The sequence below is a fragment of the Notothenia rossii genome (genome assembly GCF_949606895.1).
Source record: "Notothenia rossii genome assembly, chromosome: 6".
Taxonomy (NCBI): domain Eukaryota; kingdom Metazoa; phylum Chordata; class Actinopteri; order Perciformes; family Nototheniidae; genus Notothenia; species Notothenia rossii.
The window spans coordinates 54,448,273-54,460,780 of NC_136909.1; the positions used below are offsets into that span (position 1 = coordinate 54,448,273).

General features: G+C 42.1%; 3 protein-coding genes across 9 annotated transcripts in view; 1 reads left to right on the forward strand and 2 right to left on the reverse strand.

Moving 5' to 3' along the window:
• Positions 1 to 208, forward strand: part of eno4 (enolase 4) — a gene marked incomplete at its 3' end in the record, with an annotated part of 63,482 nt that extends 63,274 nt beyond the window's left edge. Inside the window, exon 12 of the mRNA XM_079689926.1 lies at positions 31 to 208. Within this exon, the coding sequence (XP_079546052.1) occupies positions 31 to 208 (178 nt within the window). The remainder of the gene's footprint in view (positions 1 to 30) is intronic.
• The window catches only part of hspa12a (heat shock protein 12A), a 189,493-nt gene that overhangs the window by 169,218 nt on the left and 7,767 nt on the right, over positions 1 to 12,508 (reverse strand). The window lies entirely within an intron of this gene.
• The window catches only part of shtn1 (shootin 1), an 82,953-nt gene continuing 73,303 nt past the window's right edge, over positions 2,859 to 12,508 (reverse strand). The window contains exons 9-15 of the mRNA XM_079686864.1: positions 9,222 to 9,375; positions 8,915 to 9,020; positions 7,376 to 7,458; positions 5,871 to 6,085; positions 5,149 to 5,199; positions 4,701 to 4,821; positions 2,859 to 3,736 (exon numbers count right to left, since the gene is read on the reverse strand). Of these exons, the coding sequence (XP_079542990.1) occupies positions 4,711 to 4,821; positions 5,149 to 5,199; positions 5,871 to 6,085; positions 7,376 to 7,458; positions 8,915 to 9,020; positions 9,222 to 9,375 (720 nt within the window). The 3' untranslated portion in view covers positions 2,859 to 3,736; positions 4,701 to 4,710. The remainder of the gene's footprint in view (positions 3,737 to 4,700; positions 4,822 to 5,148; positions 5,200 to 5,870; positions 6,086 to 7,375; positions 7,459 to 8,914; positions 9,021 to 9,221; positions 9,376 to 12,508) is intronic.

Consider the following 12,508-nt stretch of genomic DNA (forward strand, 5'->3'; position numbering starts at 1 on the left):
TTAATATTGTGTTGATGCTCCATGCTGAAGCCTGCAGTGCATCAGTGCGTTTCAGCGATCTGAAGCATCCGAGGTCCAGCTTTGTCCCTTCATCCCTTATTCTGTGTCGCCCACAGCCTCCAAGGAGAAGCACCCCCCCCCCCCCCCACTGTTCCGTGAGAGAGCAGTGCTGAATACTGACACTGCTCACAGCTTCGGTTGTGCATGACTGATTCAAAATACCTGTCACTGAGGCCATCTTATGTTTCATAATTTAATCATAATTTCAATCAATAATTTGACTTCATGTCAGGATTTCACCTGTAGAGCGTGCAGAGTTGATTATAAACTAAGTGCATTGTTCTAGTGTTAACAGCCTGGTTTATTTAGAATCTGTGGTAACAAAATCAATATGAAGCTATTCAGAGAGAGGCTAAGTGGGTAAACATAACCTTGAATAAAAACATTTTGTTCAACCCCTAGACATCTTGTCGCTACTTCAGCTATATACAAACCATATTGAAACCACCACAATGAAACAGAACAGATCTACTGTGAAGGTCATTATTTCATCACACCACTATATCAAGCACTTTTTATAGTGTAGAGAATTCATTTTCAAAAAAGACACATTTAAGTTTCAAATTTGTATTTGTGTCAAGTAAAAATATCTGATGAATTATGGCCCACAGTATACAGTAAAGATGAGTGATTGACGGCACACTGCCCCTTTGAAAGAGAGTGTTGTTTAACTGGGACCCCCCCTCAGTCGGTAAGTGTCAGCAGGTTGTGACCAGGTCAACAACTCACTCCTCCTCTGTTTTATTTAAATAATAGCAGAGGTCCAATTATCCACATCAATCATGTTCAGCCGAAATAGTCATGTTACGTAGAAATCAGTTTACCTGCTCTCCTTTTCTGTAAGCATCTCGATGCTCAACACGTTTCCACATGTTTAATTTAATCCATAATAACATGAAACTCTCCACTGAATGAAAATATTTGAATCGCCCCAAATGTAAAAGGCAGGCTCAACAATCATACACATTCACGATTTCACGTGCCTTCTATATTGACAAAAGATCATTGTAAAACAAAGGAATTAATACAAAAATAACCTTCATCTCATTTCACAGTTTGATGACATGATTACAGAAAACTCAACTGATAAATTGTTTCAAGAGACAAAATAGTTTTTAATGAATACTTTTGTGTTCGATTGGCCATGACAGCTCTGTACTTTAACACACAAACACATCAACGGCCATGTCCATTGAGTTCTCTCTGATTTATTTTCTATTAAACGCACAGAATGTAGCTGTTACTAAATAGGCCTGCTTCATTTAACTTTATTTATGAATCGCTATACATTTTATTTTTATTTTGTGTCTTCAGGCTTTTATAGGGAACTCTAATCATAGCTTATTTCTGGTTATAAAATTTCTTCATTTATAAAATTAAATAAATAGCAAATGGTCACAAAATGATAATTCTTTTTTTATGATTCTTTGGTTTCTTGGTTTGCTGGCGGTGCAGCCTCGGTGTTTGTGTAACTGACAACCTGTAATCAGTGAGAGGAAGCAGACTGAGGCCGGACACACAGCAGGCAATTACAATGTTTGGGAAAATAAATGAAATTACTAACAAAATAGGTCAGATGAAGTGTTTCCCAGACACACTAAAAAGACCTCCCTAATTGCTGGTCCCTGAAGGGACAAGAATACAAAAACAACCAAACATTATATTGTATCGGCCGATGACGAGGGAAGAGACGCAGACTGAGAACGGGCTGTGGGAGAAGAAAAGGACACAGCGTGGTTTGTATAATTGCATGTTTTGCCTCGAGCGGCGAGTGTGTACGTCCATCAATCACCATCAGGGAGCCAGCGCGGAGCAGATGGCGGAGGAAGGAATCGAGCCGGTCATTAACTTTGTCTCTGCTGAGGGAAGGAAGACCGAGACAACAGAATCAAAGACTGTATTGCATGTTGGCAAACTATTGAGTTGTGCCAGGACGGCCTACACGAGAAGAGGCTCATTAGATATGGAGGATATGAGGAGGCAGGATGTAAATCAATGCAAAGGCCTTCTCTTTTTTCATTCTACTCCTACTCAAGCAGGCGACCACTCGCACACGCCGTCCTCCAACAAGATACCCAAGATTCTTCACAAGCTGCTTGGGTGGTGAGAAAAACAGCCAAAAATACTCTGCACGACTGACGAGTTTATACAATCCTTCCTGTTTCCAGCTACACTAAATGTGCAGTAAAATAAAATGCCAGTGTCCTTCCTGCACACAGGGATGAATGGACATGGGAGTGTTTGAAGCTTGCTGCTGGGGAATCTAGTTAGAGAAGAGCCACAATGACATTTCCTCAGCCCTCTGTTAGGGGGATTGGAGCTTGAAATTGCACCTCAGTGCTAAACCAAGCCTGAGCTTTAATTAACAGCAGCACACAAAAGGTGACGGACATCGCCTGCAGCTCACAGCTCTCATGTTTCAATCCCGCTCTCAAGGAAGTGTCTGGGAAATTTGGGCAGGTGTCGAGGAAAAACAAAGCCCCACGGCAGCAGCCCACCATTGTGTTTAATCAGCAGCACAGTCATTGTGATCGTCAAAGGGCACGGCTCTGACAGAGGGACACTGTTACAAAACAGAGAGGGAAGCTTTTTACATCTCAGGACTCATTCAAATACGTGTTATTTAATGATCCCTTTATTATTATTGTCCTCACATGACTACAACATAATCTATTGTCTAAAACTAGTAAATATCAGATTGTAGGGTTAATACCTCGCAGGGAGAATGCAGTACAGTAAACCAGATAGGAAATGTGTTTGTTACAGAAAAGCATTCAAATGAAATGAAATACAATAAATGACAAACTTAAGTTTATTAGACATGCATATTACAGAGCAGTTAGAAATAGCTGATTCCAGTCCTGTCTCCCAGAAATACATCTTCTTATATATTACCATTTGTTTTGGCCAAATGCATTTTGAGGGGAAGCTGCTGCCTGGACTTTGTTCTGAAAAGTCACAAACAAGTTTGTGAGTGAAGGAAACGAACAAGGAGGGGTCGGGGGGATCTACAACGTTCAGGACTTTCACACTGACTGAGTACTGCTGAGGCAAAAAGGCTTTGTGGGTTAGGTAAGGGAGATATTGTAGATTTATATAAATGTATAAATGTTAATGGAATTAATTCACTGTTGATATTTTCAGTATTTAACCAAGAACGCATATTTCCTGTCATCTGTAAAGAGGGGGGAAACCTCCGGGTCTGAAAAGTGAAGCCTTAAACCTCAATTCTCTCTCATATCCAGGGGCGACTCCATTGGTTTAAAGAACACACATTGTATAGAAGTCTATGAAAACATTATCGTTTTTCTCACTTCTAACCTTAATAAACATTTTCCTGCTGAGTTTCTGGTATCTTCAATGCAGAGTGATGTTCATTTAGTTAGTTAATGATGGTCTCATTTAGAGTCCATCATGAGGGGTTTGAGACACACTCTTCAGAGGCTCTGACCTCTGTGTTGATTCATAACCTTGTGACTACTCTTTCTGAGATGCACTCGGGGCCTCCCACTGTTACTGACGCCTGCTTATAATGTCTGAAATGAATATTTAATATATTTTATGCATACACAATACAATTAAATTAGAGACATTGATTTTGGGTCATATGATGATATGTGGAAGCTCATGTCGATGTCGAGCTCAGCCTGGCTCTGTCACACAGCAGGGGAGAGACCTGCACGCACACACGCACACACACACACACACACACACACACTGAAACACTTCTTCCTGACACTGGAAGACAGCTGGAACTCTGAAGAAGTAACACATGGCTCCAACAGGGGAACAATGCAGAACACGTTACAGAGAAGGAAAGAGAAGGCTTTATGAACGGCTGGATGTGTGTCATGGTTTCTTTATTCAAATAAATATTACTTTTTTTTATGTTTTCATGAAAAATGGTGCACAAATCAGATATGGAAGGCCCTATGGCCAGTCTCTGTGCAGATATAGTGAATGACCTTGTAATGTTGTCTTTATTCTAGCAAATCTCATTGATTCGCTTATTTTTAATTGAACATTTCCTACAACATTTCGAAAAACCCTTTGTACGGCAGAGGAAGTGAAACTGCTTTTGTCCTGAGGAATGTTGTCTATTTGAGATTTATTTTGAAATGATAAAAATCAAGCTCTCTTCCAACAGTTAACCCTAATAAAAGGTGGTCCACCATCTATGACCCACCGCACAGGAGCAACACCTACACGCATTGCAGATGTCATATTTAACAGTGTATTGTTTCAATTATTCTCAAACAGACTGTGGTCATACTGATTCCTTGTTTGCTTTTTAATTTCCCTGAAACATACCGTTATATTATTTCATTCCTCTTCTGTATTTGATTTGATTCAAACATATTTAATCCTATTTGTCAGTTGCTTTCTGACGAAGTGTGGTGTGACCTTTAGAAAGCAGGAGCAGAGCGCTCTGCTCCAACCGCTGGCAAACAAATCCACAAAATAACATGAAAAGTACCTTTTCAACAAAGGCCAAAACCTTTGAGAGAATTCTGACAGAAGTTTAACATTCTGTGAAACACAACAGTGGTTCATGTTCTGTAGAGGATGTCTTTCTTTGGGCAAATGAGGAAACCCCCCCCAGGATCAGAATGCTGTCGGACAGTGAGGAGAGGACTCACCATGGTGTGTTCAGGGCTCCAGCGCGCCCCTCCGCCTCAGCAGGATCCTCTGCAGCTGCTCATCACCTCCGGCTGACGGAGGCATCGCCTTGGCTTGAGGGATGAATCTACCGAAATTCTCCTTGACAGTTTCAACAAAAACACACACAGACAGAGAGACAGTTCAGCAACTAGAGCTGCACAGGTACCGTGACAGCTTACAATCATGTCCAAAGATCTGGTAGTGTTTACAGATATCTGTCTGACTGCAGTTCTACTTATTTTCTTTTTGTAGTGTATGTAAATATAGACTGCAGCTCAATAAATGTTGCAGTAGCACTTTCTCTTAGTTTAAATATTATTTTTTTTAACATCAAATACAACTTTAAATTCAGGTGTGAACACAGTCACAGTTCCAGCAGTTACATGTGCTCTGTGAGGACATTGGATTGTTTTAAAGGCCCATTACCATTATTCCTTTAAGTTCCTGGATGGCAGAATTAGAGGGCAGCCTCTCCCTCTGATAAAAGGAAAATAGGAGGGAAAAGATTGGTTTAGTAAATAAACAGCAGTCTGACACATTATACTTATTTTTCCTCATTCAGCACTTAGAGGCTAAATGGCACCTCTTACCACAGAGCCGAGACACTGTAGGCAAGCACCACGATGTATGCTTTCTACAAGAAGCACAACACAATCATCTTGAGTCACGTCAATTTTCCCATCCTCATTATTTATAATTACCTGGTGGAGCGGGTCCTAATGCTATCTAATTTGGCGGAGTTGTTGTGGCGGAGGAACATGCCGACTAAAATATGTCTTGGCCATTATGTCATGTTTTATCAAAACAAGCAGCTCTTAAATAATCCCACACACTGATGGATGGAAGTTAGCTTTAGTCTGCAGATTTGAACAAGGAGGAAAACACATCACACACATGCACTTTCTTTAACGACTCCCCATTTTGATGTCTTCATTCTGACTTAATGCTCAGTATTCACTGTGAGAAGTCTCTGCTGTGTGTGCTGGACTTTTCTGCTGTGTTCCTGTCAAAGGACGGGGGGGGGGGGGACTCGGCACACCCGATCATAGTTTAGGACTACTTTACATACGTTCAAAGAAACATTACATCTATGTCTTTTTTTTAATTGAATAGAATTAGTGGAGTGGAATATTCAGAACAGTCATCACCTGTGCGGGGGTGTGTTCATGAGAAATGCGAGAACACAGCGCTGCAGTGTTGTTTGCCCTCACTGACAGTTTCCTGGCCTCAGACTGAAGGTTAAAAGCTTTCCTGAACTGGCTCTTAATGTCACAAACGGGTGATTGGCTGACAGGTCGAAGTTGAATGCCTCTCTTGATCCTGTGCATCATTTCCTCCACGACCTGCTGCCTGACATCCACGTCTTGGAATAAAAGAGAAGCAGGAAAGAAACACGTGTCCTTAGTTGTTCTTATTAACGGCTTCTCAAAAACTCAACAGCAGTCTGCCTCAGTGCCACGAACCCAATTGAGTTGAAATTATTGTGAGGGCTCTATGTAATGTACAGCCGTTATTAGCACTGCTCTTGTAAAATAGCTTATTTGAATTTAAAAACTTGAAAAAGAATCAAACCTCTGGGGCCAGGATCAATTAAGTTTCTTTGGCCAAATCCACAGCTTTTCCCCTTTAGGGGTTGATTTGGCTGTACTTATAGAAGTTATAATAATCACTGCCGTGCACAAACATTCCGTAGAGCTCAAAGTACATCTGTGGAGTTCAGAGCATTTGTAGTTCATGAGGTTATCTAAACTACTCAGGAATTCAATTCAAACCCCTGCGTAAAAGCAATATTCAGCAATTTCTCATCCAAAAGTTCTGAGAGGAGGCTTTCTCCAGTTCACAAAAGATGTGGACAAAACATATTTTTCTGCCATAACGCATTGGCAAAGAATGTTCATATTTAATTTTCCAGTGCAGAAAATTCAATGGCATACACAGTGGAAGTATTGTCAGTAAGATGTCTTTAAAATGTCACACAAAAATAATAATAATAATAAACTGATAGTAAAATATTTTCCTCCAAAGAGCCTATTATTCAGGTGTCGGAGTAGAAGATCCTTGGGTGGCATCTATTCAGCCCTGTGTGTAGTTCCAACAAACCCCTGCGTGGAGCACCCAACTGAGGCCTCATATATTCCTGTCACAAAATGAAGACTGTGAAGCTGTTCAGTTCACATGCATGTCCTACCCGCTCCTACGTACGCACGGAAGTCAAGGCTTCCCTTTTGTTTGCACAAATTGAAAAATGTGTCACGTTGACCTTATAGGCAAATGATCAAGTCTTATGTTTGATTTACCATGCACCACTGCTTCAACTTTTGTCTTTATGCACAAAATTCGCTTTGATTTGCAAAGGACAGGTTGAAAAGGAGGAAATCTGATTGAAACAGGATTGAAGACCAGCTGTCCTACACTGACACGCATGAGAGAAAGCAGCCCCCAGGAGAATAACATACAAAATGAACATATACACAGAGAAAGGAAAGATCAAAACACAGTTTGAACCATGATGCCGTAAAGAACATCTCTAGTTGACTTAGTCTTAACTGGTTAGATGTATTCCAATGCATCTTATACATAAAATATTATACATAAAAACATGCCCTGACACACCATGCTTACACAAAGAAGCAAAGTCCCTGTCCTGGTGTACCTGGTGTCATAGCAGAGTCCTGGCCCACCAGTGGGATGTCAGTGCTGATGTCTTTCCCCTTTCGGATCAACAACAGCAGAGAACTGCAGGAAAGACACCAACGGTTAGGGTTGTTATTTAGCAAGACGCTTTCCAGGATCCCAAAATTGCTAAGAGGTATTGATTTTGATGAACCAATGTTCTTGTAGGGCCTCCAGGTTTTAATCATAACAATATTATATAGCTCTAGTTTTCACACACAACACAGGTCACCATTAAATATTCAGATTTTACAGATCTACATTACACATATAACAACAAAGACTATAACAGCTCTGTTGTGCAATATCACTTTTGTGTAATATATATATATATAGATACATATATCTATATATATATATATATATATATATATATATATATATATATATATATATATACATACACTGCCCGTCCAAAAGAGAAGTTGCCCACTAATATTTCGTTGGACCGCCTTGGCGCCTTCAGCTTTGAGCATGGCAAGCCGTCGCCGTGTCATCATTCCGATAAGCTTCTGCAATGTCACAACATGTATTTCTGTCCAGAGTTGCATTCATTTTCTGCCAAGATCTTTTATTGATGATGGGAGAGGTACACCGCTGCGCAAAGTCTTCTCCAGCACATCCCAAATATTCTCCACAGGGCTGAGGTGTGGACTCTGTGGGGGCCAGTCCATGTGAGGAAGGGAGGGCTCCTGCTCCCTGAACCCCTCATTCACTATGTGAGCCCTCCTGGCATTGTCCTCTTGGAATATGTCCGTGCCATCAGGGAGGAAGAACTCCATTGATGTTAGACCTGGTCATTCAGTATATTGAGGAAGTCAGCTGACCTCATTAGTTGGGAGAATAACGTTGCTAAACCTAGACCTGACCAACTGCAGCACCCCCAGATCATAGCCTGCCCCCACAGTACGGTAGGCACTAAGCCTCTCTTCTTACCCTGATGCACTCATCACTCTGGAACAGGATGAATCTGGATCCATTTATTTGGTTTTAAATAATGCGTTGGACAGTTCTTTCCCTGATTTGAGTAGTTTCACCAATCTCCTTAGTTGCTTTCTTTGCTTGATGTAGGCCAATCATTTGATCTTTTTGTTACCGATTAATGTCCTTGTCTTCCGACATGGATGTTTAAGAAATGAGAAGCCAAACACCACATCAGCTGGGGTTAAATAACTTGTTGCCAGCTGAAACATATGAATCTCTGCAGTAATTATCCAATGGAAGGCTTTTCCAGATTGGCTCAGTTAAATCCAGGTGGTGACCTTTTTTTGGACGGGCAGGGTATGTACACCGTTTATAATTGTTATTATTACTGGATCTATCTCTAAGTTAGAACATTCAACTACTGTAACACATCTGTTCATAACTGCTATATAAACGTCCACTCTTACTACTGTTACCTGGCTGCTATCACACTACTCTATACATGCTTTCATTGTACGAAAGGTGCATCAAACAATGCCTCAAAGTAAACAGGATGTCCCTGACTGATGATGCTCAGAGCTGATGGGGATCAAACCTGAGTGGGTTAGAGGTTGGAGCTGGGGCAGGAGAAGGTGGTGGGGGTGGGGGTGGAGCTGGGTGGGGGTTGGTAGCAGCCTGCAGCTTCTTCTGGAGCTCCTCGACTGGAAACACAGCGGCAGCCCCGAGAAGAGAAAAGGAAACTGTGAAGAACAACTGCTGCTCTTCCTTCATGGTCATTCTCTAACTGAACTGCGCCCACACACTGAGCTCCCTCTTCACTCTCTATTCTGCCTTGTCCTCTAAATCTACAGTGTAACGCCCCACAGTGCATCCCGTCCTTACACTTCCAAATAGGCATTCACCTGTAGAGCGCAGATCCTTGACCTCTACTTCAGCCTTGGAGCATTTCTCACTGTGCTCCCTCTTCTCCTCCTCCACAAGCTCCAGTGTCCGCCTCAGTGCCGTCAGCTCCCTCTGAGCCTCACAGCTCCGCAGCCTGTCCTTCGCCTGGTGCACCTGACAGTTAACACCACAACACACACGTGTCCTCAACTAGCTTAGTGTCAACACAACAAACGTACACTAATACACGTAAATGTATACATATATAACCCCCCCAACATAACAATATAATCACTCTCTGAAAACCACCCATGTTCAAAAGCATCTTTAAAGGATCATCAACCGTATTCGGCAAGAAACTGTAAATATGGACTGGTAATGATGCCAGGTTTGCTCCTCGGCACTGCTGAGGTGCCCCTAAGCGAGGCACCAAACCCTCAACTTTCTGAGGAGCCTAACCATTTGCAGCCCTCGCGCACTTTATTTGAAAGGAAATGTAACTCGTGTTTATTCTTTTTTTTTTTTTTTCAAAATATTTGTATTCACATGTAAGACAAAAGTGTAACATTTAATTACAGCAATTAAGGCATTTTCATTTTTTTTTCGCACAAAAGAACCCTTACTCACTTTCCCTTAACCCCGCCCCATCCCAACCCATCCCATCCCATCCCAACCACCCCTCTCCCGGAGCACTGAGGCAACAGTACATCAATACAATATAAAATTATAGATACAATAATATACATGCACATACATACATACATACATACATACATACATACATACATACATACATACATACATACATACATACATACAAACACATATTCAGGGTTGTCACACGAGCTGCATGTGTGGCGGAGAGGGGAGTAATCATATCAGAATTATAGATGGATAAATAAAGGGAGAATCCCTACAGCGACACCATATCAGGGGGAAGACGGTCTACATAGCTGATCAGTGGCCTCCAATGAGCGTAAAACTTATCCGAGGAACCCCGGAGAGTAAACTTAATTTTTTCCAACTTTAGAAGAGACATAGTATCACTCAGCCACATTTTAAAAGAGGGAGGTAAAGGAGATTTCCACAAAAGAAGGATTTTCCTACGAGCAATCAAGGCGGTAAAGACATTGGTTTGAGTGTTTGTAAAGTTGATTTCATCTGGGGTCCTACCGAAAATAGCTACATGAGGGGATGGAGAGATTTTTAGACCTACAATTTCAGAAATATACTCGAAGAAAGATTGCCAGAAGCTAGATAATTTAGGGCATGACCAGAACATGTGAGTCAGGTCGCAGGGGGCCTTGGAGCATCTATCACACCGGTCATCTAATCTATCTGGATAAATCTTGGAGAGCTTAGCCTTGCTATAATGTAGTCTATGGAGAACTTTAAACTGTATTAGGCTGAGTCTAGCGCAACTGGAGGATGAGTTAACGGCTCTCAGGGCCTCCTTCAAAAAGTCATCAGAGAAGGTGAACTGTAGTTCCTTTTCCCAATTAGTTCTAATCTTGTTAATGGCAGATTGATCAACCGCAGAAAAAAGTTCATAAAAATAAGAGACATGGCGCCTAGACAAAGTTCTTGCTCTAAGTACAAGATCCACTCCACTGGGAGGCAGGGATTGGGGGAATTGTGGAGAGTGGGTCTTATCAAAATCCCTTAGTTGAAAGTATCTAAAGAAATCAGATCCTCTTAGATTAAAGGCAACCCGTAGTTGGTCGAAACTGGCAAACATTCTATCAATGTATAACTCCCATATGCAGTGGAGGCCTTCCCTCTCCAAGTGAGAAAATCGGGGGTCAATTGTGGCTGGTAAAAATAGATGGTTGTTACAGACAGGAGTTGCTTGAGGAAGAGTAAGCCAACCAAAGTCACGTCTAACTTCTGCCCAGATCTTTAAAGTGCCAATTACAACGGGTTAGATGTGAATTGTGAGGGGGAAAGGGGCAGAGTGCTACACGCGAGGGCTTGAAGTGACGTGGATCAACATGAGTTGGCCTCCACAAGACACCAGTCACTCTGGGGTGAAGTGAACCAGAGCATGATCTTGTGTGTGTTTGTAGCCCAGTAGTAACCCATAAGGTTAGGTAAACCAAGCCCACCCAGGAACCTGTCCCTCTGCAGTAATGGTCTACTAGCTGTTGCATGTTTACCAGCCCAAATAAATGAGGACATAATATTATCAATAGCAGTGAAAAAAGATTTAGGCAAAAAAATAGGTAGGCATTGGAAGATGTATAGATATCTGGGCAGATTTGACTGTTGCCGTCAGGACAGTAAGATTTTGTTCCCGTAGCACACTAAAAGACTGCGTGATTGCAATGCCCAGATATTTAAACCCTGAGTTGGATATTCTAAAAGGCAACGACAACCGAGGCAATCCTGCAGCCAATTGGTTGATAGGGAAACATTCACTCTTTTGGATGTTTAATTTGTATCCTGAAAATGAACCAAAAGTGGTCAAAAGTGAGAGTATGTGTGGATTACTAGCTATAGGATCGCGCACATACAGAAGAAGGTCGTCAGCATATAATGAGACCATGTGTTCTATATCCCCTCTCTGAATCCCCTTAATTCCTGTCTCTGCTTTTAGAGCAATCGACAACGGCTCGATAGCAATTGCAAATAGTAGTGGGGAGAGCGGACACCCCTCTTGTCCCGCGGAAAAGAGGGAAGAATTTGGAGCGCTGGGTGTTCGTACATACAGAGGAGTGAGGAGAAGAGTACAGAAGTCTAACCCAGGAGATGAGGCCTGGACCAAAGCCCAGCCGTTGAAGGACAGAAAACAGATAGGCCCACTCAACCCTGTCGAAGGCCTTCTCAGCATCAAGAGATATGACAACCTCCGGTTCAGCAGGAGAAGGCGGGCTGTGGATGACGCTGAGAAGTCTTCGGACATTTGTGAAGGAGTGCCTCCCTCTTATGAATCCCTTCTGATCCTCCGAAATGATGGAGGGTATAATAGATTCCAACCGGCGAGCAAAAATCTTCGCAAGTACTTTCACATCTACAGAAAGGAGCGAGATCGGGCGATATGATGCACAGCTCAACGGGTCCTTGCCCTTCTTAAAGATCAGAGAGATAGAGGCTTGCATAAGGGTGGGCGGCAGTGAGCCTTGGTCGTACAACGAATTAAACATATCTAATAATAATGGGGACAGTTGATTTGAGAATTTTTTGTAGAATTCTACCGGGTATCCGTCAGGTCCCAGTGATTTGCCACTGTTCATGGACTGTATTGCCTCTTTAATCTCAGCGAGCTGCAGTTTGGCATCGAGTGTCTGTTGGTCGTTAGTCGAAATCT